Consider the following 24,332-nt stretch of genomic DNA (forward strand, 5'->3'; position numbering starts at 1 on the left):
ATCCTGCTACCGCTAGTTCTCAAGGTAAAGCAGCCCCTTGCAACCTTCCCGCAAGCTCCTGCCCTTGCAATCTCCTGTCAAGGTGGTGCTTGAGGGTGTACACAGCACCCCCCAGGATCAAGCCCACTGCTTGCTACCAGCTTAGCTCCATCTCCTCAGCACAATAGCTTGCTTTCTTTGCTGCAGGATCCAACACTGCAGAGGAGAGTCAAAATGTTAAAGATAGAACTGAACCGTTTCTGTCGTCTTTTACAGCCAGTCTAATAACCCGCGAAGAGGGAGACATTAGAATGAAACGGCAACGCGCTCAAAACAATGAGAAGGACCCACAAGTTGACATCTTCCTCCCTTTGGTAAGTCATTCTTCTTTCTGCTAAAGCCCTGGGAATTTGTCACACTTAGGGCAGGAATGACTGCACCAATTAGCTAGTGCAAAAGGCTTAAGCTCCTGCTCCTGATGGGAACCAATCAATGGTGCATATCAAGCAAGTTGTACCTGGGATTTTAATTGCCCCCCTCTAGCATGCTTTGCTCTGAAAGCCTGGCACAGTGCTTGCTCTGCCTGCTGTCTGGAGGCAATGCTATAAGCTGGAGAGGAAGGAGGCCCTCCTTCCCTCAGGCGTGAGGCCGGCAAGAAGGGGACAGCTCTGCGCCAGCAGCCTCACCAGCCGGTGGGGAGCCTGCTCTCCTGGCAGGCCTCCCTCCAGCACCTTTATGAGCCTTCTGCTACCTATAAAAGCAGCAACAGCACAATCCATAGTCCTGACACTGTTAAATACCCTCCTAAATACTACAAAATGCTGCCCCCCCCATACACACTCCCCTTATGCCACCTACTGTGGGGACCTCCACTTGACTGCTTTAAAAACCTCATAAACTTTCACACTCCTTCTCAAAGCTGGAGTTACAGCTCTCCCCGGGATCCAGGCTGGTTGCCTGAAAGTTACAGCCAAGTCAGGAATAAATTTGTGGTTGATAATTGAACAGACTTAAGATTTAAGATGTTTATTTATTTCTGCTTTTCTACCCCCTCCCTCCCGCTGCCTAAGTGTTTCTATGACCACCACTAAATTAAGGCAAGCATAACAAGGCTGAGAAGAACACCAGTCAATTTAAAAGGCTGAAAACGGCATCAGAAAAATCAAGCCATTACTCCCCCTGTCCTCACCCTTTGCTGTTACACAATATATATTGCTGCCCTCTTTACACAGAGGATTTTTCCACATTCAGCTCCCATACTTGGCCAAGTAATGGAAAACAGGCAGCTGGAGCAAGCTAAGTGGTGTCACCAGTTAATATGGAAGCCCAATATCTTCCTAAGGATCAGGAGCTCGGTCAGCTGGAAGTTTAGAGGCCTCTCCAGTTCTTATGTAATCCAGGTTGATACGCAAGATAACCATAACGCTGCCTTTTCTGGCCTTCTCAGAGGCAGAGTACATACACCTATGTGCAAACAAGGGCTTTCCAAGTCACCTTCCCACCTCTCTGACCACAGCTTTACAACTGCCTAGTTTCCAAGACACATGGGCCCAAATCAGGAGGTCCAAAGTTTGTTGTTATCAGGCAACTTCTGGCAGACCCCAGGAAGCACCCAAGATGCAGCAGATGCTGCACCAGGACTCTCAACTCAAGAGAGGCAGCACCCACACTTGCCCTCTCCAGGGGACACAGTTGGGGTCAAACCACTTGTGAGTCCAGCTGGTCCAGGCTGAAACCTGCTGGTGGAGACAGCCAGCCACCCTCAAAGGAAACTTGCTCCTCAGCTGATACTGCCGGTGTACGGCAGGAAGACCTGGGCAGGGGGCAGAGACTGCCTTTGCCTCTGCCCTCTACCCCCAGCTATTCAAAAGCTGCAGGGAGGGAAGTGATTCAACCTTCTCCTGCAGGACTTGCCCTTCAGGGTAGGCAGATTTAAGTGGCCTGGGATGCAGAAAAAACAACTTCAAACTCCAGGACTGCTGCCAGGCTGGTACTTTATATCTCAGCACTAAAGTTCAGTAAGATATAGGGGAGCATGTGCACGCATACATGCATCTGCCCTAACGGTGCCACAATTCCTCTTTAGACAGCGTCGTCCTCCCCTCCCTGGGGCAGCTTTGACACGACACTGCTGTGCCATCTCCCCTGCCAAGGGGGATGCAAAGAGCTGCCACACTCCCCGTGGCACGCCAGCCTGCCACAGTGCCCAGAGAACCAGAAGAGGCAGATAGTGGGTGCCCAGCTCCAAGATCAGGCATTTTTTTCAGCTAATTACCTGACTCAAGCTTGACTCCCACTTGACAAGCTCCACCCTGCAAACGCCCACGAAGGGCCCCCCCCCCCCCCCCCCCCCCCCCCCCGTATACCGTGCAAATTGGAATACAAATCACAGGAAAAAGCTTTCCTCTGTTTGAACAAATTGCTATAGATTCACCCCCGTCTCAGGTCAGAGCCCCCGATGGGAAATATTTTCACTGGCTGACTGCTAATAGACTCTGGAGCAGCCACTGGATCAATACTTGAATAAGAAAATTAGCCAAAGCACACAATCTGATTTTGCCTCATTTTGAATTACAGCAGGTTTGTGTTTATTTCACTCCCTTTTCCCTCCTTCCCTCTCTAGCATGCTTCCCCGTCCTTGCTCCCTGGTTACCTATCTATCAAATCTAGTCAGATTTGTGGGAATATAATAAAGTATGCGCAGGAAGATATAATACTCTTTGAAAAATGTTTACATGCATTAATATTTCTCAGTGAAACTGCAGCACTGCCACTCCCTTGGAGAAGACAGTTCAGAAAGAGCAGTGAGATTTTCACACAGACACATGCGCGCGCACGCGCACACACACACACACAGCTTGCAAAAAAGCCATGTGCAAGTATACACAGAGGATCTGCACAGCAGGAGTGAGGACTGGCTGTATGCCCCCTCTCAGAAAACCCATGGGGTCAGCAATGAGAAGGTCTCCACATTGCAAATAAAAAAGGCACAGTCCTTTTATTCCCACATTGGTAACAATGGAGATGTGTAGCTACACCCGGGATAGATTTCAGACACACAGAGCGCCAGACAAAAACCAGAAGTCACCCCTGTCCTTTAATATACTTCATCAACAAGGAAACAAGCACAGCTGATACCTTCCTCAGCACTTCAGTGCTGTGTTCTTGGCAACTGAACACAGAGACCTTCCCATCTTTCCAACACCTTGCTAGTTAAGACCCTACATCATTTCAATCTAGAAATGGCCCTACAAGAAGGGGACAGAAAGAAAAAAAAGCACACAGATATGAAGGACATTAAAAAAAATGCTACCAAACCAACTGTTCAGAGAGGGCACATTGCCCAGATGAAATTTAGTGGGAGTAAAATAATTCCCTCTACTTCTGACCCCAGCATCCCACTCTCTATGCCAACTACAATTGTGTCAAATAAAGAGCGAAAGCAAAACTGAATCTTCAGCTTCCTGCTCCAATACTTCACACTGTGAAGCAAAGCCACCAACTGGGTGCATATGGAGAACTCAAAGGGCAAAGAAAGCCCAGAGCATCCAGCGTGAGTCTAGGTCCCCTTGGCACATTAGCACACTGCAAGGGGCTTCAAACTAAGAAGTCTGAGCAGCACCTGACATTCCCTTTACAAAGCCTCCCTGAGCAAATGCATCTCCTTCTTCCTACCCACTCATTGATTACCGTAAATTGTGGATACGGCCCTCATCTACTGACAAGGTGCACAGCACAGGGCATCCACTGGAAACTCCTTAATCTCTAGTCAAGCAAACTGCGACCAGCTATCCCAAGAGAGACCCTGCAACGTGCACGTGTCTGTGTACACATCTGTGTGTACACGTATGTGCACACATGCATGCACAGGATTTTACTCCCTGTGCTATGTGATCAATGGGTTTATCTCAATTTTCGCAATCTCTGATGCCATGTTTGTTTAATCTTTATATTATGCTCATAGAAGAATACTAAGTGTAACTATTACCAGAGATTATACAGCACATAATGGGAGACATATGGACTTATCTTCAGCTTCTCTGCTTGTCTTTGCTGCAGGCCAAGCCAGCAGTGTGCTAGCTACAGTAATGTTAATCACAGAACTTTAAAGAGGAGGAGGATAGGCTATAAAGCAATAATTCTTTAAATGCCACATAGCAAGAATCATCTCTTTGGAGGAAATGAGGAAAGGCATTCACTTCAGAAGGCAGAACTGACATATCGGAGTGAACTGAGTGAAGGTCCAGCAAGATGGTCTGCATTTTCATGCTTATTACTCACGAGTTACTTGAGAACAGCAAAACACTGATCCGGGAGTACAGTACACTATGAACGTGCCTCAGTAATACAAGCGGATGCATGCTCTCTCTGCCATGGGAATTTTGGTGTCTGGAAGCTGCTCTGTCCTGGAACATAGAGAAGTTCTGAACAAAACTCAAAACATTGAGTTTTGGCTCCATTTAAGCATCTGCACTAGCCTGACAGGTAGTCTGGCCCAGCTGGTCCCCGCACCAGGAAAGGTAAAACTCCGGGAGACTCTTGGGAACTACTCGGGAACTAACATACCTATAGCCAGTGATTCTTCCTAGAGGGTGATGGGAAGATGGACAAATAATTTGGGAATAGTTTTCCACAAGAAAGGGGGAAGAAAAGAAGAAAGGCAGCAGCAGAGAGATCAAGAATGCCTGTTATTCTACAACTTTCTCTGGTTCCCCCTCTTAGACTGTCCTAGAGCAGATGAACACATACTGTAACCAAATCCTTGGTGCGGAGTCCAATGCCTCTAACTAGAGATGGCTTATAAGCGTGGCCTTGTCCGAACAGGTCTTTGCAGCATAAAACTGCCCAAGGTATGCAAGAGGTTTAAGGACCTACTGGGGTGAGTACATATCACATCCCACCTGCAGAGGAGTAGGACATTCTGCACCAGCCCTCCACTTCCCAGCACAAGGACCTGTCTACTTGCAGGACATTTTCATTTACTCAGGCAAGAAGTGGGAGTAACCTTCTAGGATGTGAAGGCAGCAGAGTAACCCAGGCCTACAGTACTTCCACGACTGACACCAGCGAAGCCAGAAATATCCATTCAGCCAAACCTCTGGAAGAGCTGAGAGGCAGATTCAAGAAACACATTAAGGGTAAGAATGCAGCAAGAAAGAATGCAAATGGAGTAGGAAGAACAAAAGCTCAGTTCCTTAACCTCTGTTTTGAGGAAATTATGGATACTGTGGACAGAATTCATCTGTATGAATCTATATACCTATATGGCTAAAAGAAGGAGGTGAGCCTGGCAAAATGTCGCTAAATAGAAAGAAAAGCAGGGTGAGAGAGCACTGGAAATCTAAAAAGCTATTGGAGAAGAAAAAACACAACAACTGAAAGTAAGTTGGCTCTCTCAGTCCTGCTCTTAAAATGGAAGCGATGAGGACTCTGCTGGAGTTTTGGAGTTTGCTCCACAAGGGAGGCCAGCCCTAGAGTATGTGAGCCAGCACAGACTAGCCGTAAACCCAGCAGATGGAGAAGGACAGAAAATTGTCATGCAAGGCATTACCTGAGGGAACATTCCTTGGTGTCTAGGGAAGCTCCCCCTCAGCTTCCATGTGCTGCCAGTCTGTAACTAACCCTTTAGAAGTCAACTATTAAGAATGAAATCAGAAGGGTCAAGTTAAAAGTATCAACCCTCCCAAACTGAGAATACTTAGAAGGAAAGCTGATCAAGTCACCCGTGTGAACATCGAGAGGTAGACTGATATACCAGTAAGGGAGGGGGATATAGGTAAACTGCTCACCTGTGCTGAGCTTATTGGGTCACTGTTCCTTCAGCAGCAGCTGACGACAGTTCTCCAGAACTGCTCAAAAGCTTTGTGGAAGGGGCTCAGCTAAATACCTCTCACCAGCACCGCGCCTGCTACTGAATCTTATTCAAAGATCAAGACAAGCTTCCATCTGCTGCTTGTCTTTAGTGCTACACTCAGCGTAAAGGTATCGCTGGCACAATGCCATTTGTGGCCACTTAGCTTCCCTTGCTGCTGCTCCTATACCAGGAATTGTTGCGTTTGGGTACTCACACACCGGGAAGCAAGAGAAGGAAGCTTTCCCCAGTTGCAATCCTCTTGCAGAATTCTGTTTGCCTATTCATTTTATGTCTAAAAACATACAGTTATACTTTCATTGCAAAGCTCGCTCTCTTGCACTGCCAACACATGGTTTTAAACTAAATTGATAAAGTGTCCCTTTAATACAGCCTTTCTTATTCAAACAAATATTATTTTGAACAGAGTGAATACAGCAAGGATTCAGAAGGTGAAACACCAGGAACCAAGGAAAGAGAGAAGGCAAAGGGAAAGACAATGGAGATGAGAGAACAATGACTTCCCACCACCAGACCCTTACCTCCAAAGCTAACTGGGCATTTGTTCTATTGACATTATTTGCTTCTAGCTGTACCTTTTAAACCCACCAGAAAAGTTAGGAAACAAATGGTGACACAAGCAAGAAGAAAAGATTTCTAAGAGTAACGCAATAAAGCAACAGAAAGGAAAATTTCCTGCTATCCCAATACAGCAATCCCGCAAGAGAGCGGAGGTTGGAAAATACAGTTCCTGCCTACTACCCTCCAGTACCTCATCTAGAGAGAGTGAGTCATGGGAGTGACAGCCCTTCAGTCTCTGGAAAAGGATACACAAGTAGTATCACGTACAAGAGAAAAAAGCTAAAGACTTTGGAGGTAGGAAAGATTGTTTTTCCCATTATTCCAGCCCAGCCAAAGAAAATAGACTTGACTTACTGAGAGTTGAGCTGAAGTTCAAGTATAATAGGAATTATCCCATTTTGGAATAAACACAAGCATAATCCAATTCCTCTGCAGTAGGGGGGTTTGAAACTGAGGTGTCCAGAGAAACAAGAAATCCTCCTGTGGAAACCACCACCCCAGGGGACAGATCCAGAACCCTAACTAAAGAGCTTGACCTCTCCGGAAACGTTTTACACAGCTATCCCCAAGTCCCAAGCATTGCAGTCTATTCAAACAAAGTATGCTTTTTTTTTTTTTTTTCCTCCAATTTGATCACACAAAGGTTCTCCAAGAACAGCTTGCTGAAGGAGCCCAAGAGTGGCAGCAGCTCAGCAACCACAGCAACCGGCAGTCCATGACATGATGTTCACCAATGTGTTGAAGGGAAAACTGCCACAAAACCAAATAAAAGAGCAGTTAACCCCCCCAACTCCCCACCAGACTTGTTTCTCTTCCCATACCCATTCTTCTAAATAACAGCGCCAGAAATACTTAGGTTTGACTTCTACCATGGAGTAGAGTGCACTGATCTGGACTGCAAAAATAACATACTAAGTCTTCCAGGTTTTGCATGTAGCATGACAGATCACAGAGCTGAGAAGTACACTTTTGTAATATACTGCAGGACTTAAACTTCTGAAACACTGCTACTAATTTCCTTTAGGAGGAATATTTGTTCTGGCTAATTAAAGGTGATTGGGGGGAAAAAAAAGTTTTTTCTAAAAAAAAAAAAAAAAAAAGTCTTGAGTTAAAATTTAATGGTGATGGAAAAATATGTCAGATGCCCCTGAAAAATGCTAAGACAGGGCACTACACAGAAACTGAGGTTTCCAGTCTGTGCATTCCCATCACATCAAGATGGAAATGCCTCACTGAAATTACCAGCTTTATCTTCAAAACATCTGCCTGAGACAGACAAATGGCATCACCTTCCATTCACAGAAGCATAAGACCAGGAGAAACTAGTAGACCTGGCTTTTTTGTGGTTTGTTTTAAGGCTTTTTTACATACTTGGCTTCCATTGAATTTTTTCCAAAAAAAAAAAAAAAAAAAGGAAATCATAAAGGAGGAACAGAGACAGGCTCCAAGAGCCATTACATGCAACATTTCAGGCCAGCATTTTTGCTGCAACTTCTCTGGAATTAACTTCTCCGCTACCTCCATCATCTTGGAAAGGTCCTGGAGATCAGGAGAGGTGCCTGAGGACTGGAAGAAAGCCAATGTCACCCCAGTCTTCAAAAAGGGCAAGAAGGAGGAGCCAGGCAACTACAGGCCTGTCAGCCTCACCTCCATCCCGGGAAAGCTGATGGAACAGCTCCTCCTGGAGGTCCTCTCTAAGCAGATGGAGGACAAGAAGGTGATCAGGAGTCGTCAGCATGGATTTACCAAAGGGAAATCATGCTTGACCAGTCTGAGAGCCTTCTCTGATGGAATTCGACTGGCTGGGTAGATGAGGGCAGAGCAGTGGATGTTGTCTGCCTGGACTTCAGCAAGGCTTTGGACGCTGTCTCCCATCACCTCCTCCTAGGTAAACTCAGGAAGCGTGGGCTGGATGAGTGGAGAGTGAGGTGGATTGAGAACTGGCTGGATGGCCGAGCTGAGAGGGTTGTGGTGAATGGCGCAGAGTCAAGTTGGAGGCCTGTAGCTAGTGATGTCCCCCAGGGGTCAGTCCTGGGTCCAGTCTTGTTCAATATATTCATCGATGACCTGGAGGAAGGGACAGAGTACAACCTCAGCAAGTTTGCGGATGATACGAAACTGGGGGAAGAGTGGCTGACACACCAGAAGGCTGGGCTGCCATTCAGAGGGACCTGGACAGGCTGGAGAGCTGGGTGGAGAGAAACCTCCGGAAGTTCCACAAAGGCAAGTGCAAGGTCCTGCCCCTAGGCAGGAATAATCCCATGCAGCAGTACAGGCTGGGGGTGGACCTGCTGGAAAGCAGCTCTGCCAAAAAGGACCTGGGAGTGCTGGTGGACAACAAGTTAACCATCAGCCAGCAGTGTGCCCTTGTGGCCAAGAAGGCCAGTGGTATGCTGGGCTGCATTAGGCAGAGTGTTGCCAGCAGGTGGAGGGAGCTGATCCTGCCCCTCTCCTCAGCCCTGGGGAGGCCTCACCTGGAGTACTGTGTCCACTTCTGGGCTCCCCAGTACAAGAGAGACATGGCACTGCTGGAGAGAGTCCAGCAGAGGGCTCCAAAGATGCTGAGGGGACTGGAGCATCTCTCCTATGAAGAAAGACTGTGAGAGCTGGGCCTGTTCAGCCTGGAGAAGAGAAGACTGAGGGGGGATCTGATCAATGTGTACAAGTATGTGAAGGGGCACTGTCGAGAGGATGGGGCCAGTCTCTTCTCCGTGGTGCCCAGCAACAGAACAAGAGGCAACGGGCACAAACTGAAACACAGGAAGTTCGGTCTGAACCTGAGGAAAAACTTCTTCACTGTGAGGGTGACAGAGCACTGGAACAGGTTGCCCAGAGAGGTAGTGGAGTCTCCTTCCCTGGAGATATTCACAACCCGTCTGGATGTGATCCTGGGCAACATGCTCTAGAGGACCCTGCTTGAGCAGGGAGGTTGGACTAGATGATCTCCAGAGGTCCCTTCCAACCTAAACCATTCTGTGTGATTCTACCTACATAAGTGCAGAGCAGAGCCAAAAACTAAAGCCAGGAGAGCGATATTCACCATTTCCTCTATTTCCTTCCCCCTCCCCACCCCCAACAAATTGTTTTGACAGAGGAGCTGAAGAAATCCAAGCATCCCTCCTGGCCAGGCAGCAGAGGCTACAGTCAGAGTGTGGCCAGCAGTTCTGCTGTTGCTTCACAGGCAGAAGGGCTGCCTGCTCCCTTTCTTATAGCTGCATCGTTTCCTTCAGGGATAACGAGGAAAAAGTTGTCTGTATCAGCAAGGTGAGCAGGTGTGACAAATCACGTGCAAGAAACAAGCCCTCGTATCAACAGAAATCCAATCAGCCAAATGTGCCTTGAAAACTAATTACAATGACTTTAATTGGATCAGAAAAAAAGGCGAAAATAAGAAACAAGGCAAATCGGAAGAGTTAGTACAACAAATGAGTCCCTTAATTACAAGCTATCATCCATCCTACACCATTCTGGGATTTGGGCTCCAGCCTCAGGGTTAGCCACAGCTGCTTCCCTGCAGATAATAGCAATTCTTCCACGCAGAGCATTTCAGGTCCTTAAAAAGGTGTGTATAAATGTTTGTGCAAAAGTGACATTGCATGCTCCTGGTTCTTGCAGCCAGGGGGCTAAGACTAGCCTCCTTTCATGTGATCCCAGACTTACAGCTATCACCCTCCAGGATTTCTGTAATCTTATTTAGGCAAGACTTCCACCTGTCAGGCTTGACAGTTTTCACTCGCTCTTCCAGTCCCTCTTTTTCAACAGCAACAATGTCGTGGGTATTATCATGGGGCCAACGAAAGAAAGAAATATTCTCACTCCAAGAATTTATACACCGTCAAGAGCATCAGTTTCTTCTCTCTCCCTTTTTTCTTTTTTAATCTAGCAATAGCTAGACACATTTATTTCATTTCCCTACCTCACCAAGTGTGTCACAGATCCTAGTACTCTTTAGCACCTTCCCCCATTTCCTTCTTCTGCAAAGCTTTTATTTAGGCATAACAAGCAAGCAGTTCATACTGTGGTTTCCTTCCTCCACCATCCTCACTTCTTTTTCTAGCTTTGCTTTGAGACAGTCTAATGCAATTGTTAAACTAAAATCTGTTTATTAATAATTAGCTCAGCTGGAGTTTTCCTGCACACCGTTCTGCAATGTTGACGTACGCAATGAAAAAGTTTGCAATACTGTGTTGCAGGCCGCTCTCCTCATTTCTCTTTAGTGCTCTTTTAAGTGTCTGTACAAAATGCCCTGCTGACCCCTCTGAAGCTGAGTGACAAACAGCAGATCTAGCATGTTTCACCGAACGTCTCTTATCTCAAATGATATCTTTTAAGGAAGCCATATGCTGCAAACATACTTTGAAATGTCTCCACAGAAGCAGAACTGTTTGTGAAATAGCACACACACTACTGCTGGCCACTTGGAATAACCATCAGCCACAAGTAGGTACATATGCTCATTCTGATCTGCAAAAAGCAGCGTGTCATCTTTGCCAAGGCTTCGCAAATGCCATAGAGCAGTTTCTAGTTTTGATAACTACCACTGACTTTAGCTAATTTCGCCTTTTACATTGCATTTCAAGCCTGATTACCAAACACAAACGTGCAACAAACTGCTCCTTTCAATTTGTTGTAGTGATATCCGTGCATTTCACCCGGCATCCCAACATGAAAGATTTATGGTATTAATCATGCGCATCGTAGTAAGCAATCATTCTCTACTGTCAATTTCATTTTTCTACAGGAATAAGGATGAAAATCCTCATCGACTGTATCATTTGACCAACCAGAAAGCAAACTATTATTGTGCCATTTTAACCAAAGCAGGAGCTTAGTTTCTACGGGTAACGGCTTCAGACACAGCTACGTGGTTCAGGAGCTTGACTATTCTATTTTGAAAAAACAATTTAGAAACTTAATCACAGTTAAATGCAGGGTCTGTCTACTCAGGGAGTTATTCAAGAATAGCTTTTCCATTAAAAAATTCAAAATTAAAGATGATTTCACTTTCAGGACCTGTTGTCTAGGGGTCTATTTCTGCAACAGCAAGCTGCATTTAGCCAACTTGGATTCCCACGTTGCAAGCTACTCTAGCTTGACAGATTCTGCAGGGCAAGTACAACTCAGGCATTTGTCTTGAATTGGGTTAGCAGTTGTTGGATTGTGCCAGCCAAGTTGCTGCAGCCCTCAAGCTTCAAACTGTACCCCACAATAAGGCAGCTAGTTGGATTTACAGGACCACTACCCATTTGCACAGCCAGGAGTTGAGTACATATATGTTTGTACTGCAATCCAAAAGCAAGAATGAAGCTGGTGTAGGTGCCCCCGACTTAGTTATCAACTGGCTCCCAAGTGACCTCGGAAGCATGGGGCTCAGCAAAGGCTGCAAGACCCACTCGGGATGTTGCCTAAACAGCTGGGTCACGGACCAGGCTGAGCTCCATGTTGTTATGGCTGTACTGTGAGCAATAGCCGAAACAACTAATTTAAAGCTAGCTCAAGAGTGCATCCAGAAGTTACTTTCTTGATTTTGGGCATAGCGTATATGCCTCTTAGGTTTATTTGTTTCCAAGAATATTCCCCTGCTCCCAGTGTCTTATAGCATTAGAAAGATCCCATACTCTTATGCAATTTCCAAGTATCTCTCTTTTCTAGAGGTAACAGGAAAAGCAAGGTACCACTTTTTCGCTATGCCTTAAAATTGAGATCTTTCCAAGTGCAGCTGACACCACTGCCCACTTCTGGTGTCCTATTTCCATCAGAGATAAAAAGGCCATCTTATTCAGAAATTATTTGATCACTGATCAAGATAATCCGCTTCTCAAACACATGCTTGTGAACTTTAATTGCTCTAAATATAAAAGAAAAATCTCTTTAAAAAACCACACACACACGCTAATTCCTTTCAGCCTTTGTTAGCATTTGGGAAATAAACATTACATATTTCTTCCTATCTTTATACTTGTACGAAAAATACAGGCTTAGCACATACTTAAAATAACAAGCGTCTGAATATTCAGACTTTCTTTTGCTTCCTCAAAAGCTGTGCTTTGTATTGGCATCCAGACCCATTTTATAGCCACAGCTCCAGCCACATTACCACAACCTTTTCCTCTGCACCAGACACTGTCCTCAGTAACACATCCACGATACGGTCCCCTGCTTTTTCCCCCACGCCAAATCTCTGCTCCTTCAATAGCAAACTCAGATTGTTTTGTCCTTTCCTCAGGTACCAGCAAGTCATTTAATTTCTTTCATTCATGAAAACAGCTTTTCATAGTAAAAATTACTGCTTCCTTGATGCTTTGATCCAGAGCAAAATAATTTAAAACACTGCTGAAAGTGTCAACAGATTTCAGAACTAGCCCTTCGCACAGCCCCCAGAGCAATTTTTCAAGCCACCTGCAGACTCAGGCAGAAGGGACATCTACCCACGTTTGAAAGATTTCTTTCTTTCTCCCCCCTGCAGTGTCGTACAGTAAAACTCAGTTTCTGAAAAACCTCCAAAAGGCACTCCAAAATAAATCCTCACCTGTGAACAAAGATGAACTAGATTAGTACTGAAAAAACAAACAGGATTTTGTTTTGTTTTTTATATTAAAAGCTTGATTCTGAGATATCTGGATATGAACATGGTCTCAGTGGCTTACTCCCCCTTCTCAAGGACGTATTTACCTTGCATCTGTCAACCACAGGGATCATAGTTAATACCAGCTGCACTTTTCCAGAGAGAAAAGGATGGTTAAAGCTTTGCTAATATCCACTTCTCTGTTCTGCCAAGGACAAATCACTTAAACTTTGTCTTATTTCCCCACACGCGGACTGAAACAACTGTAGGCAACAGGGGCATTGTAAAAGTTCACAGAGCACTCAAATTTTACAGTGAAGTGAAAGCACTCAATATATGCGAAGCACAAACCCCAAGAAATCCTGTCTGGGCACTCCGCGACCCTGATTTTCAGGATCTAACAACTGCAGTGGAAACGCTCCAGACCGGTTAAGTTTTCTTAATACCCTAGAAGGATTCATTTGACTGGCAGAGGAGTTGCGTATCCTGTCCCCAGCTGTCTCCAGCTTAAGTTGCGTTAGTTTTATGAGCCTCACTTTCTCGCATCGCCACTGTTTGGAGGGATGCTTAAAGTCAGAATAATGCATTCATTGAATTTAGCAAGACATGATCATTCTTCACCTTGTAATTCTACAAATGCCTTTTTCCACACTGCAAGGCACAGAACAAGCACCACAAGGTGAAATGGCATTTGAAAACAAAAGCCATTTTGCCATGTTTCTCAGACATCTCTCTGAACCACATTTTTGTTTTTTCCTTTTTATTCCGTCACCAAGACGCAAGAGATGCGCAAGATTCCAGCCCACATTTATTTTAAAACAATTTATGCCAATCAGTGAAGGACCGTTTCCTTTTGAAACAACAAGCAGCATCAGCAAACAGCTCCTCTTGTATTAAATGTTCACCTGCAGACATCCAAAATCTTTTTTCACAGCTTGACTTTAATTTTCAATGTCACGTCAGTTCTTCCTTATGCAACATTTGCTAATTTTTCTTCAGAAATTGGAGGTCTTACTGCACCTTTGTCAATTGTTGTCCTCACCCTGCTATCATTTCCATTTACGCTCACCCAGCAAAAGCGCCTGCACACCATTTGTCCCGCACTGCAGTTCACAGCACAAGCCACAGATTTTTAGTTACTTCTCCAAGATCTACCTTACGCAAGGTAAAGCATAAGAGCAGCAGCCAACACCACCTCCACGCACCTCCAAATCACCTCATGATTTGCAGCACGAGTGGAAGGACCACCAGGAAAGCAAGAGGCCAGCCAGATCTATATAGGCTGCTCGAAGTCCTTGCTCCTCACCTTGCTACCCTTTCCCTAGAAGCCTGCAGCCCAGCGCAAAGCCATGACCTGCTCACGAAACGGCAGTGGCAACTCTGAATCACTGCTCCAGCACCACAGCAGTCCCCAGCAAGCTGTCCTTCCTTATTTGCAACCACTGGAATGTACAATTATGTCTAGTCTGCCTCTCATTGCTAGGGCAATACTAAGAGCATGCACAGTGCTTCACAGAAGCATGCAAAGAGGAGCTGCTTCTCGGAGGAGTTTAAACATTATTAGAACATAAAGCTATCTTGTAGACTTTAGGAATCTAGTCAGGCAAACATATGTTGGCGCCACCAGACTGCACAGCCTAGAAAAAACAGCAGAAAATTCAGAAAAATAAGCTTTTATATTCAGCACTCTCCAGTTCCCTGTTCAACTTCAGGTATCTCTCCCTTCACCAGCCATGGCCTGCCGTACACAGCTGTTAAAATACAAGGTGGTAGTGGTCAGAAGCTGACTGGGATAGCGTATGGCCAACGCACCGGTGCGTAAAGGGCTCCCTGAAGGCAGCCACGTGCTCGGAGGATGACGGCGCGCTGAAGCAGAGCCCCTTGGCCACGTTTTCCCGGGGGCCAAAGCACCAGCATCGATCAAACGTCTCCGTGCTGTGGCTCTGCTGCCCCATGGAGCCAAGGAGATGTGTCACAGCACTAATGCTTTCACTCAGACACATTAGAGACGCTGCTAGCCAGCCTCCACCTTGTCGTCTTCTTTTCCCCCTGCCTTGAGGAAGGCTATGCACGAGGATCCCTCTTCCCTCACATCTGTTCAGATTCCTTTAACCCTCTCTCCCCTTTTTCAAGGTGGGGGAAGGGGGGAAGGAGCAAAAACTCCGGACATGAAGAGAAACTGAGACAGTGGTTGAGGTGCTAATCCAGAATTTAGGAGGCCTGCACTCATTTCATTATATGATCTATATGGAAAACAGACAACAAGACGCTCCCGAAGGGAAACAATAGCACTTTCCCCACCCGGTGGGAGTATTACAAAGGAAGAAAAAAAAGTAGGATCCTGAACTGCCTGGATAGTATGTGACAGAGGTTCATACCTCAAAACAAACCAGACAGAGGTAAACTCAAAGAAAGAAGCAAGCAGCCAACACTGAAAAAATGGAAGTAACAGCTCAGTCTCAGGCGTTCCTCTTGCTAACTCTGGTAGCACTCAGGCTCTCTTGAATACGTTAGGAAGTCCTTGGGGCTGGATTCTCCAAAGGCCACCGAGGCAGCAACTGCAAGGAAGAATTGCTCCAGGGCAGCATCCTGCTATTTGACCTTCGCCTTATGTGTCCAACAGGAGGACAGTGAGCTGGATGCCCTGGGGAGCCCTGCCCAAAATCACCGCTGCCTGCGCGGGGACAGCGCAACAGCGACAAGGGTCATCCTTCTTTCCACCGGGGGAACTCGAAGAGCTTTCAAAACGTGGCCAACGTTTTCCTTGGGGGACGCCTACCCCTCTCTGTAAGCAGGGCACCCCCCGGCAGCCACGCCACCTCCCCTGCCAGGTGGGAGCAAAACAGCAAGGCCCTGCTGCCCAGATGTGCCCCCGCCACACATCTGGGCCAAAAGAGGCAGGAGAGGAGCCAGGCAAGCCCAGCACCAGGACAGGTCTCCCCAGGGCCGGCACCTGGGCGCCGCTCACCACTGGCGAGCAAGATGGGCCCCCGCGCACCCCGCCACGAGGACGGCTTGGCTCAGCAGCGTTACCCCAGGACAGAAGCCAAGAAAGCAAGCGGAGCATCGAGGTCTCTGCTCCAAGAAATGCTCACTGGTGGGCATGAAGGGCCTCTGCCTCAGAACAAGCCCCGTCCCAGCTGACCTGTCGGTAGCAGCCCTTCTGCAGTTCAACTTCTGTGGAGCCCAGATCAGCTGCTGCTGGGATTTCCCTTCCCTGGCTCTAGTTATCAATTTCTTTCCTAGCTCTTCAATGCAGCGCTTTTGATTGTCAGCTCCATGGGATATCACACATTTAATTTCTTCTTTCAAACACTAAGCAAATGCTTGGCTATAAAAACAAACCTTTGTTCCCCCCCGCCATAAGGGACAGATGAAAGCTTTGCTCTTTTCAAAGCAAATACTTTGGATCGTAACAGAGCAGAGATCTCACCAGTCAAACACGGGCACGGAGACGGAAAACACGCACGTCCTTCCCTCGGAGCACGTCGCTCCTCGGTGGATCGGCGTTCTGCTGCGCCGTGCCAGCCCGGGGCACGCCGGTGTGTTCTGCCGCTCTGAATTAAAGCGAGCGCAACACCGGCAGCCACCGGCCGGCAAAAGGTGACTGGTCCAGGGGCACTTGATCTGTGCACCCTAAGTGCTTAAGAGCGCCAAGGGTCTCAGAGTTTTCTTAATGGTTTCGGCCTGTGCAAGACCTGGGCTGCCAACTACAGCCTAGTGACCCCCTAAGCGTATTTCCAGACGAAGGCACCTGCTGCTTTTCTGACAACAGAACAACATTTTCTACCCTCTTTTGTCCGGAAGGAGCCCAACGCAAGCCAAACGCCCAGCTTCTCCACAGTGAAACGCAGCCCCCTCCGGCAACACAATGCAGCAACCCCAGGCACAAAACATGCCAACACCTCATCTACCCCAGTGAGAGCTTCACAGCAAACTGCCTCTCCAGAGCTACAGCGGCAAACCAGTCCTCTGAAGACCCACCTTATGCTGGCTAAAGAAACCTTTTGCAGGCAGGGTTCACAACATTTCCACAAACGCAGTAAGAAACACCCCCACAAAGTCTTTCGCTAGTAGAAACGCATCTGTCCCTGTTGCTTTGGCCAGCACATTGACAACGGGCAGAAGACTCTTCTTCCCCAGTCCCGCTCCTCCCTCGCTGTAACAAGCCATAGGGGTGCAAGCAATACTCTTAGGCATAGACCCTGCTTAATGAACCGAGAGAGTGCGGTATCAGTGGAGGGAGGGATAGGAGGCCTGAAACTCCACTATACAAGAAAGCAGAATAGTAGCAACTAGTCAAAAAGTGGGCAGAGCACTGGATTTAGTGGCATATACAAAGCGTTACAAATTTTTTGAGTTCCCAGGGTGGAGGTCACTTTCTCTTGTTACTTAAAAATAAAAATTCCCAGCAGCACAGCATTCCTTATTGCCACTACTTAATTGCTGTCTCACTACTGAGCCTACCGGGCCACTTTCTGCTGCACCTTCTGCTTCTTGGGAGCCACTCAGAGTATACACTCCCCTACCTCTTCAAACCATCTGATACATGTATTTAAAAAAAAAAAAAATCCAGTGAAAACCTGACACGGTGATAATTTTATAAGCTATGCTGCTCATGTCAAATTATTCAACATCTGTCTTCATGTTCCCACAAAAATTAGCATAGGATAGTGGTTTCTGATGACACCTGTAGTGAAATATTTTGACTTCTACCAGTAAGTTGCAAACAACCTGTCAGGAAGATAATGTCAGTTTTCTAGTACTGCATATTAAAGTCAGTTGAGGGCTTATCTAGTGCACAAAGCTGCTGAGCTAAAACAGAGGTTCTGGTGACGCAGAAGGCTGGACCTGACACACTCTTCTGCAGGAAGCAAGCAAGGCATGCTGGACCACCAGACTTAATGCCCTGACATTAAAGGGCTGCTAAAGTATGCAAGTCTTGGGCCAACCCAGTCCTGCAATGAGACTGTTTCTATAACCTTCACATTACGAAACTCTACTCATTCCCATAACGGAAGGGCAATAGCCCAAGGGGTCATAGATTTAAGAACTGGACAACAAGGAGGAAGCACAAAGGGAAGGATGCACATACATATAGCGCCTGGAGGACCACTGTGCTCATACAGCCCAGTTTTCAAATTTAATCAGCCAAAAAGCAACTCGCAGGAGCCAGCTCTGCTGCCACTTTAGCCAATGATGCGCTCACCCGTTTCAAAGGGCACAGGATCAGGCACGCGAAGCACTGGGATAACAGTAACAAAGCTGAAGAGCTCTCTGTCCGTGCTCCTGTCCCAGCTAGCAAAACAGCTATTTGGAGGTAGGGGAGAGGGACTGATCCAGGTCACCAAGCTCAAGGTTGAGCTGTGTGTCTGCGCACCCAGAATCTGACAGTGAAAAACACACGCACGTGTTGCAAGAGGGCATTAGGCATCCTGCTTGGATGTTGCTGCATTGAAAACTCTAGGAAAAAGCTCTTACTTTACAGGTAAAAGGAGTAGGAAACAAATCACGTGTACACGTTCGTGAAATGAAAAAGCGTTAGTGTTTATGGCCTAAACCCAGGATATGTTGTACTGTGACATTCCTCCAACGCAGATGCAAGAAAGCATTCACCCACTAGCTTTTTTGGCTGCCTGTAGTGGTATCTCACAGCTGATTCAGTGTGTCTGTTTCTCTTTAAAGAACGAGCTTCACTGTGTCCTTTATTCCTAACCTTAGAGGCCAGGGCAGGACTATTCAGTACTGCAAGTGCTTCGTAGCCATCAGTTTTAAGTGCCTTAAGTCATGCGGTCCATCTAACCTCCCCCCCCCCCACACACACACCAATCACACTGCCAGGAAGCTTGCCCTGTCGAGCAGCCTAAAACTTCCTTCTCTTCACCTTGCTGTAGCCCCTCATCACACACCGTGATGACCATTCCTGAACAGCTTCTCAGTTGCATTTTCTGCAGGTGAACTACGAGAGGCAGGGAACACAGCAACCCACTCTCTTTTATTCAGCCTGAAAAGCTACTGCTGACCAGCTGGACACTGCTAGTTGCAAGATACCCCAGAAATGTTTATTAAATGCTATGGCACGGAGTAAGCAAAGCAGCAGCCCTGTGCACGCTCTGAACCAGAGCTACTCAAGTCTGCAAGGCTGACAAGGAAGCAAGAGATATACTCTTCCCTTTGAAAACCCTCCCCCTCTAGACTAATTTATTGTCTTTAAGCACTGATAACTTCAAGCCTGGAAGGTCAAGTCTCCTTTTCCCTTATCTCCCCTCTCCCCCACTGCCTGAATTCTGGCTCTAGTTCCCTAGTTAGGAACTGCATTTCTTTTAAATATATTGCCACTTGCTCCTCATCTTGACCAGGAGCATCAAGGTACTAGGATTTGAAAAGCACACACCGTTTGGGAAACGGGGTGCCACAAAGGAATAATAAAAGTTGCCTTTTTGCGGTCTACTGAACTGCCTTCCCTGTCAGGCCAACCTTGCCTTATTTCAGCAAACAAGGTTGAACGGAGGGATCAACTAACGAAAAGAGGGTTTCAAACACTCTTCAATCACTACAACAAATGCCAATTTATATAACAAGCCTCTTCAGGTAACAGGCTAAAAGCACCTTGACTCCTAATAAAATTGCACCTCCGTTGCAAATGCTTCTTTCCCAGCAACCCCCTTACATACATTTTATTTATACCACTCATCTCAATAAACCTCTCCAACAACTCTGCTCCCTAGACAGAAGTCTTTTGTGTGCATCCATGTGGGTGTATTATTTAAAGGGTACATCACATGGATACTTTATCTAGTTTAATCTGATTTAATCTCAGCAGATTTACTAAAGCAAAATATATTTATAGACTCAAATAGATGCCTCTCCCTACCCCCATCATGATAAATAAATACTCAAAAGCAGAAAAATGCATCTGAAACACAGCATGATTTCCCGAATTTCTACACTGAGTGCCACACGAGACAAACATTCACAACAGAGAACACTCCAAGTACATTTTAGCTTGAAGCCATGGCTAGAGACTAACATTTGAGACAAATGGAAGTGGAGGGGCAGTAGCACTAGTGTCTAATCCTGCTTCAGTTATCCTTGCAAATAAAACAGTATAATTCCAGCGCTGCATGAGCGATCAGTAACAGCAATTTCACCTCCAAACAGTGCTGGTTGCACAAAGCATGAAATCAGGAATGGGCAATGGACTGAAGGCAGAACTGGGAAACACCATATGACAACTACTAGTCACCACAGAAGTTGGTGGTGTGCTGATTCCACAGTACGCTGCTCTGGGCTGCACTCAGCTGTGTATTAAAACTCCTGATGGTCTCAACAGATAGTTTGAAGAGGTAGGGGAGAGGAGAGATGGGAAGAGACAGGATTCATCCTTTGTTTCTGTAGTTAGAGTAAGAGAATAGATAGAAGCAGTTGTACCATTCCGACTTAAAAGGATGCCTTCATCTTAGTGCATGTCTATCTATCTGTGCTTTCTTTTGTACACAGCTTCTCCAATTTCTCTCTGAGAGAAAAGGACAAAATAAAACATCAGTAAATTATTCTGTAGATCTAATTTAGCAGCCACTCTATCAAATGTGAGTTCACTGAAGTGGATGAAAAATACAACAAGCAACTGTCTAAGGCAGATATAAATGAAAACAGTTTTAAGCCCTGTCCCTCTTGCTATGCTTCTGAGGAAGGAAGCCTTTCTACAGGAAATGACAGTTACATGGCAGCAAGTGCATTAAAACAAAATGATAAGAGTTTCGCTAGAAGTGGATTACCTGTTATAATGGATTAAATAACCTGCTCTCACCAAGTTTCTGTATCACAAACTCATTCTACTCTATCTCCTTGACCTTAGGAGTTTCCTGCAATTTTCCTCTGCACATTTAAACAGGGAGAAAATACTGGGAGGAAGAGGAAAAAAAAAAAAGGTGCAGAACACCTTCTATTTAAAATGGCTATTTTACAAAAGAGATCTAAACGTAAATTAACATCCCAGCCCTCAAAGAGAAAGGAGGAATTGTTTCCATCAAAGAAATACATCATGAAAAAGTGACCTACAAAGACTTGCCCATAGTCAGTGAGACTGAACTGAGCTTTGCCAGAGCTCACACAAGAGACTGGCTGCGTGCTGTTAAAAAGGAGGAGGGGGGGGCTGGCTTCTCTCACTGGGGTCTCTCTTCAGAGCTCAGAGAGCTTGTCTTGTTAGAGGCAGAGGCATGCCTTCCAGAAGGACTTTATAACAACGCACAACTGAGTTGTAAGCCAAGATAAAGCAGGCTTGTTATGAGAGACAAGTCCTGAGGGTTGCTTTTATTTTTCCCCCCCAGTGTATTGGAAATGCAGCTCTAATAAAGCAAGAATTAAGAGCGGGCTGGGAGAGCGAAAGGGGGACCACACGGCTGGCTAAAGTAAACGCTGGCTGTCCCACCTCAGCCCAGGGGTGCACTCGGCAGGGCTATGGGGTGCCTTCCCCAGCGTGTGCCCTCTCCCCCTACTCTCCCGCCCTCGGAGGCTTGAAGGGCTGCAGATTTCTGCCCGCGGGACCCCGACCTCGCTGGGGGCACCCGAGTTTGCCATTTGCCTAGCTGCCTGCAAACCAGGGGGATAAGCCCCATCGCAGACCTAATAATAATAATAATAATAGGAGAAGGAAATCAAGGAGCTCCACATCAGCTCTGCCGCGGAAAGCTTCCCCTAGCCCGCCTTAAGATAACAAAAAAAAAAAAAAAGTTCAGTGGATGCAAAAGCAGCATCACCCCCGGCCCTCCCCGCGGAGGAGAGCGAGCCCCGCGGGGTTAAGGCGGCTCGCCGCCAGCAGCGCGGGGCCGGAGCGGGCGGTGCGCGCCCCGGCGGCGGGAGCGCGGGCAGGTGCCGGGCCGGTGCGCTGAGCCGCGCCGCGCCGCGCCGCGCAGGGTGCCCGGGCAGCGGCCGCTCCAACCGGGCGCGGCAGCCCCCTCCTCTGCCGCTTCCCGTGGCTCCAGCGAGGGAGCAAACCCGCAAAGCGTGTGTTGTGCGTGTATTGGGGGGGGGGGGTAATCCTCCGTCCTCCCCCTGCCCCAGAGGACCTGCAACTTGGAGGTGCTCCTGCAGCCCTGCCCGCGTTTCGCACAGCGGCATCAGCGGCTCTGCCGTGAGCAAGGCGGGCTGGGGAGAGGGAGCCCGGCCGGGCTTGTCGCCTCCTGCTCCAGACACCGCCCGCCCGGCCCCAGCGCCTTCTGCGAGCCATCTCCGCCGGCTCGTCAGTTTTAGGCGGCCAGGGGTTACGGCGAGGAATTACGAAGTAGCTACAGGCTGTGGAAACCCTATCGCTGCACAAACCTCCCCGCTCAGGCTGCATCGGGCTTTGCCAGCATCGTTTACTTTCTCCTGCAGGTGCTTTTTAACTTTGAACCCGTCACCTCCGTGTGCACCCTCACCTCCCACCCTCCCAAACAGGGACGGCGATAACGTCTCTTACCGTAAACCCCTTGTCCCCCGCTGTACGCTGGGACCAGAGACAGGAATAAAAAACAGATCATCTCCATCTTCAAGGCAGAGCCTTCATCGCCGGCGAAGAAAAGCAGCCAAAACAGCCCAGGCAGCACCCGGCGGGGGAGCGAGGAGCAGGCGAAAGCCTCCCGAAACGCCGCCCCATGCGCCCCGCTCCGCGCAGTCACCCCGGGTGGAGGAAGAGACCCCTCCAAAGCGGAGCCGTCCTCAGGAGAAGATTTTAAAACAAAATTAAAAAAAAAAAAGGAGGAGGAAGAGAGCGAGGGGAGGAGGCAGGGAAGGCTGGAGAGCGAAGCGCCCCTTCCCCCTCGCAGGTCCTTCGGGGATGTCCGGGGAAAGGAGCAGCCAGGCGCGCACACGGCGCGGCGACCCGACGGGGAGCGGGCCGAGCCGAGCCGAGCCGCCGCGGCCCCTCCGCGCAGCGCCCTCCTCGAGCGCTGCCCCCGCTCCCGGGCTGCCCCGAGTGTCGCCAACTGGGGCCAACTTGGGAGAGGGCTCGCCCTGCCTCCCCCCGACCAAGCTGTGGCTGCAGCCCCGGGAGCGAACTGGGGGAAGGAGGTGGAGAAAGGGGGGGAGGCAGGAGCCAGCGGCTAGAAGGCGGAGGGAGGGATAGGTGATTCTCTCTCCTCTTTTCCAGATCTTCTGGGGAGGGGATTGTTGTAATTAATCACATCCAGGGAGGGTTCCCCCCCCTTCCTTAAAGCCGCTCCCAAGAGCTCCCCCAGCTGCACTGCATCGCCCCAGCCAGCCTGGAAGGCGAAACGAGCGAGGAGCAGGCACACCGCGCACCCTCGCTCCGCCTGCCAGGCTGCTCAGCCCGGCTCTCCTCGCCTCCTCCCCAGCCTGCCAGGTCCTTCTCCCTTCAAAACTTTCCCTGATGCTGTGGGCTCGGCTCTGGTGGGTGCTTCGCCGCTGCTCTTTGCCTGCTCCGTCCCCTCCGCAGATGATTTACAGCCACAGAGAGGTCTCGGCCGCTCTCCCTCGACGGCCGCCGGGGCTCCTGGGGGCAACTAATAGGGGCTGTCGCGGGAGGGGAGCCGACCAAGAGGGTTAAGAAGCTGGAGAAAGTTGGGTTATTTCCAGCCGGAACTGCTTGGCGGGTCCCTGCCCCGTTGCTTTTCCCCGAAGTACGGAAATCTCCTGTAAAAGTTGCGGGCGCGTCTCGGCTCCCCAGCCGGGGCGTCGCCGCTCGCCGGCTCTGCCGGCCGCGCTGTATCTCCCTCCTCGTTGGCTTTCCAGGTTTTTCCCCTCCCTCTTCACCGTTTCATTCCCCTCCGGCTTAAAAAAAAAAAAAAAAAAAAAAAAAAAAAAAAAAGAGAGAGAGAGAGAGAGAGCCAATTAAAGCAGCCGTGCTCGGAAAAGAGCCCTGCCTCCTGCCTAATTTTCTCAGCATCCCCTTACCCCGACCCCGTTGGAGACACCGCCACGGGGCTGGGGAGGAGAGGGACTTGCTTCGGGCAGAGAAACCAGCCATCAGGCCAGGCTCCCTCCCTCCTCAGGACGCTGCCGGCAAGGTCGGCTTCGCCCGGGGGCGGGGAGGAGCTGGGTTTGGGGGGGAACCCTTGCTCGCATGGGCAGCGAGCCGGGGAGGGGGGGGGGGGGATGTTCCTGTGCCGGCTGGTGCGGGCTAAGTTTTTGCCCCTGCCGCAGGGGCTGTGGGTGTGCTTCCCCCCGCCTGGTAGGCGCTGAGCGATGCCCGTGGCAGAGCCCCCTCCCCAGGTGGTGGTGGTAGATTAAAATACCAAAAAGCTAAACCCGCTGAGCGGTTTCTCCCCCTCCCGCGCAGAGCCCGGAGCCGCGCTGAGGGGCGAGGAAACGCTGCGAGCCGGCCCCGGGGCAGCGCCCCGCCTTGGCACCCCCGGC

At 48.5% G+C, this 24,332-nt stretch overlaps 1 protein-coding gene across 3 annotated transcripts in view; it reads right to left on the bottom strand.

Moving 5' to 3' along the window:
- Positions 1 to 23,718, bottom strand: part of MDGA1 (MAM domain containing glycosylphosphatidylinositol anchor 1) — a 150,528-nt gene extending 126,810 nt beyond the window's left edge. Inside the window, exon 1 of one of the 3 annotated variants that reach the window (XM_068939538.1) lies at positions 22,438 to 23,718. In XM_068939538.1, the coding sequence (XP_068795639.1) occupies positions 22,438 to 22,504 (67 nt within the window). In that variant the 5' untranslated portion in view covers positions 22,505 to 23,718. The remainder of the gene's footprint in view (positions 1 to 22,437) is intronic. The other 2 variants (XM_068939539.1, XM_068939541.1) reach the window with 2 other exon arrangements.
- Between the last annotated feature and the right edge of the window lie 614 nt (positions 23,719 to 24,332).

Source organism: Struthio camelus, chromosome 3 (assembly GCF_040807025.1).
Source record: "Struthio camelus isolate bStrCam1 chromosome 3, bStrCam1.hap1, whole genome shotgun sequence".
NCBI lineage: Eukaryota > Metazoa > Chordata > Aves > Struthioniformes > Struthionidae > Struthio > Struthio camelus.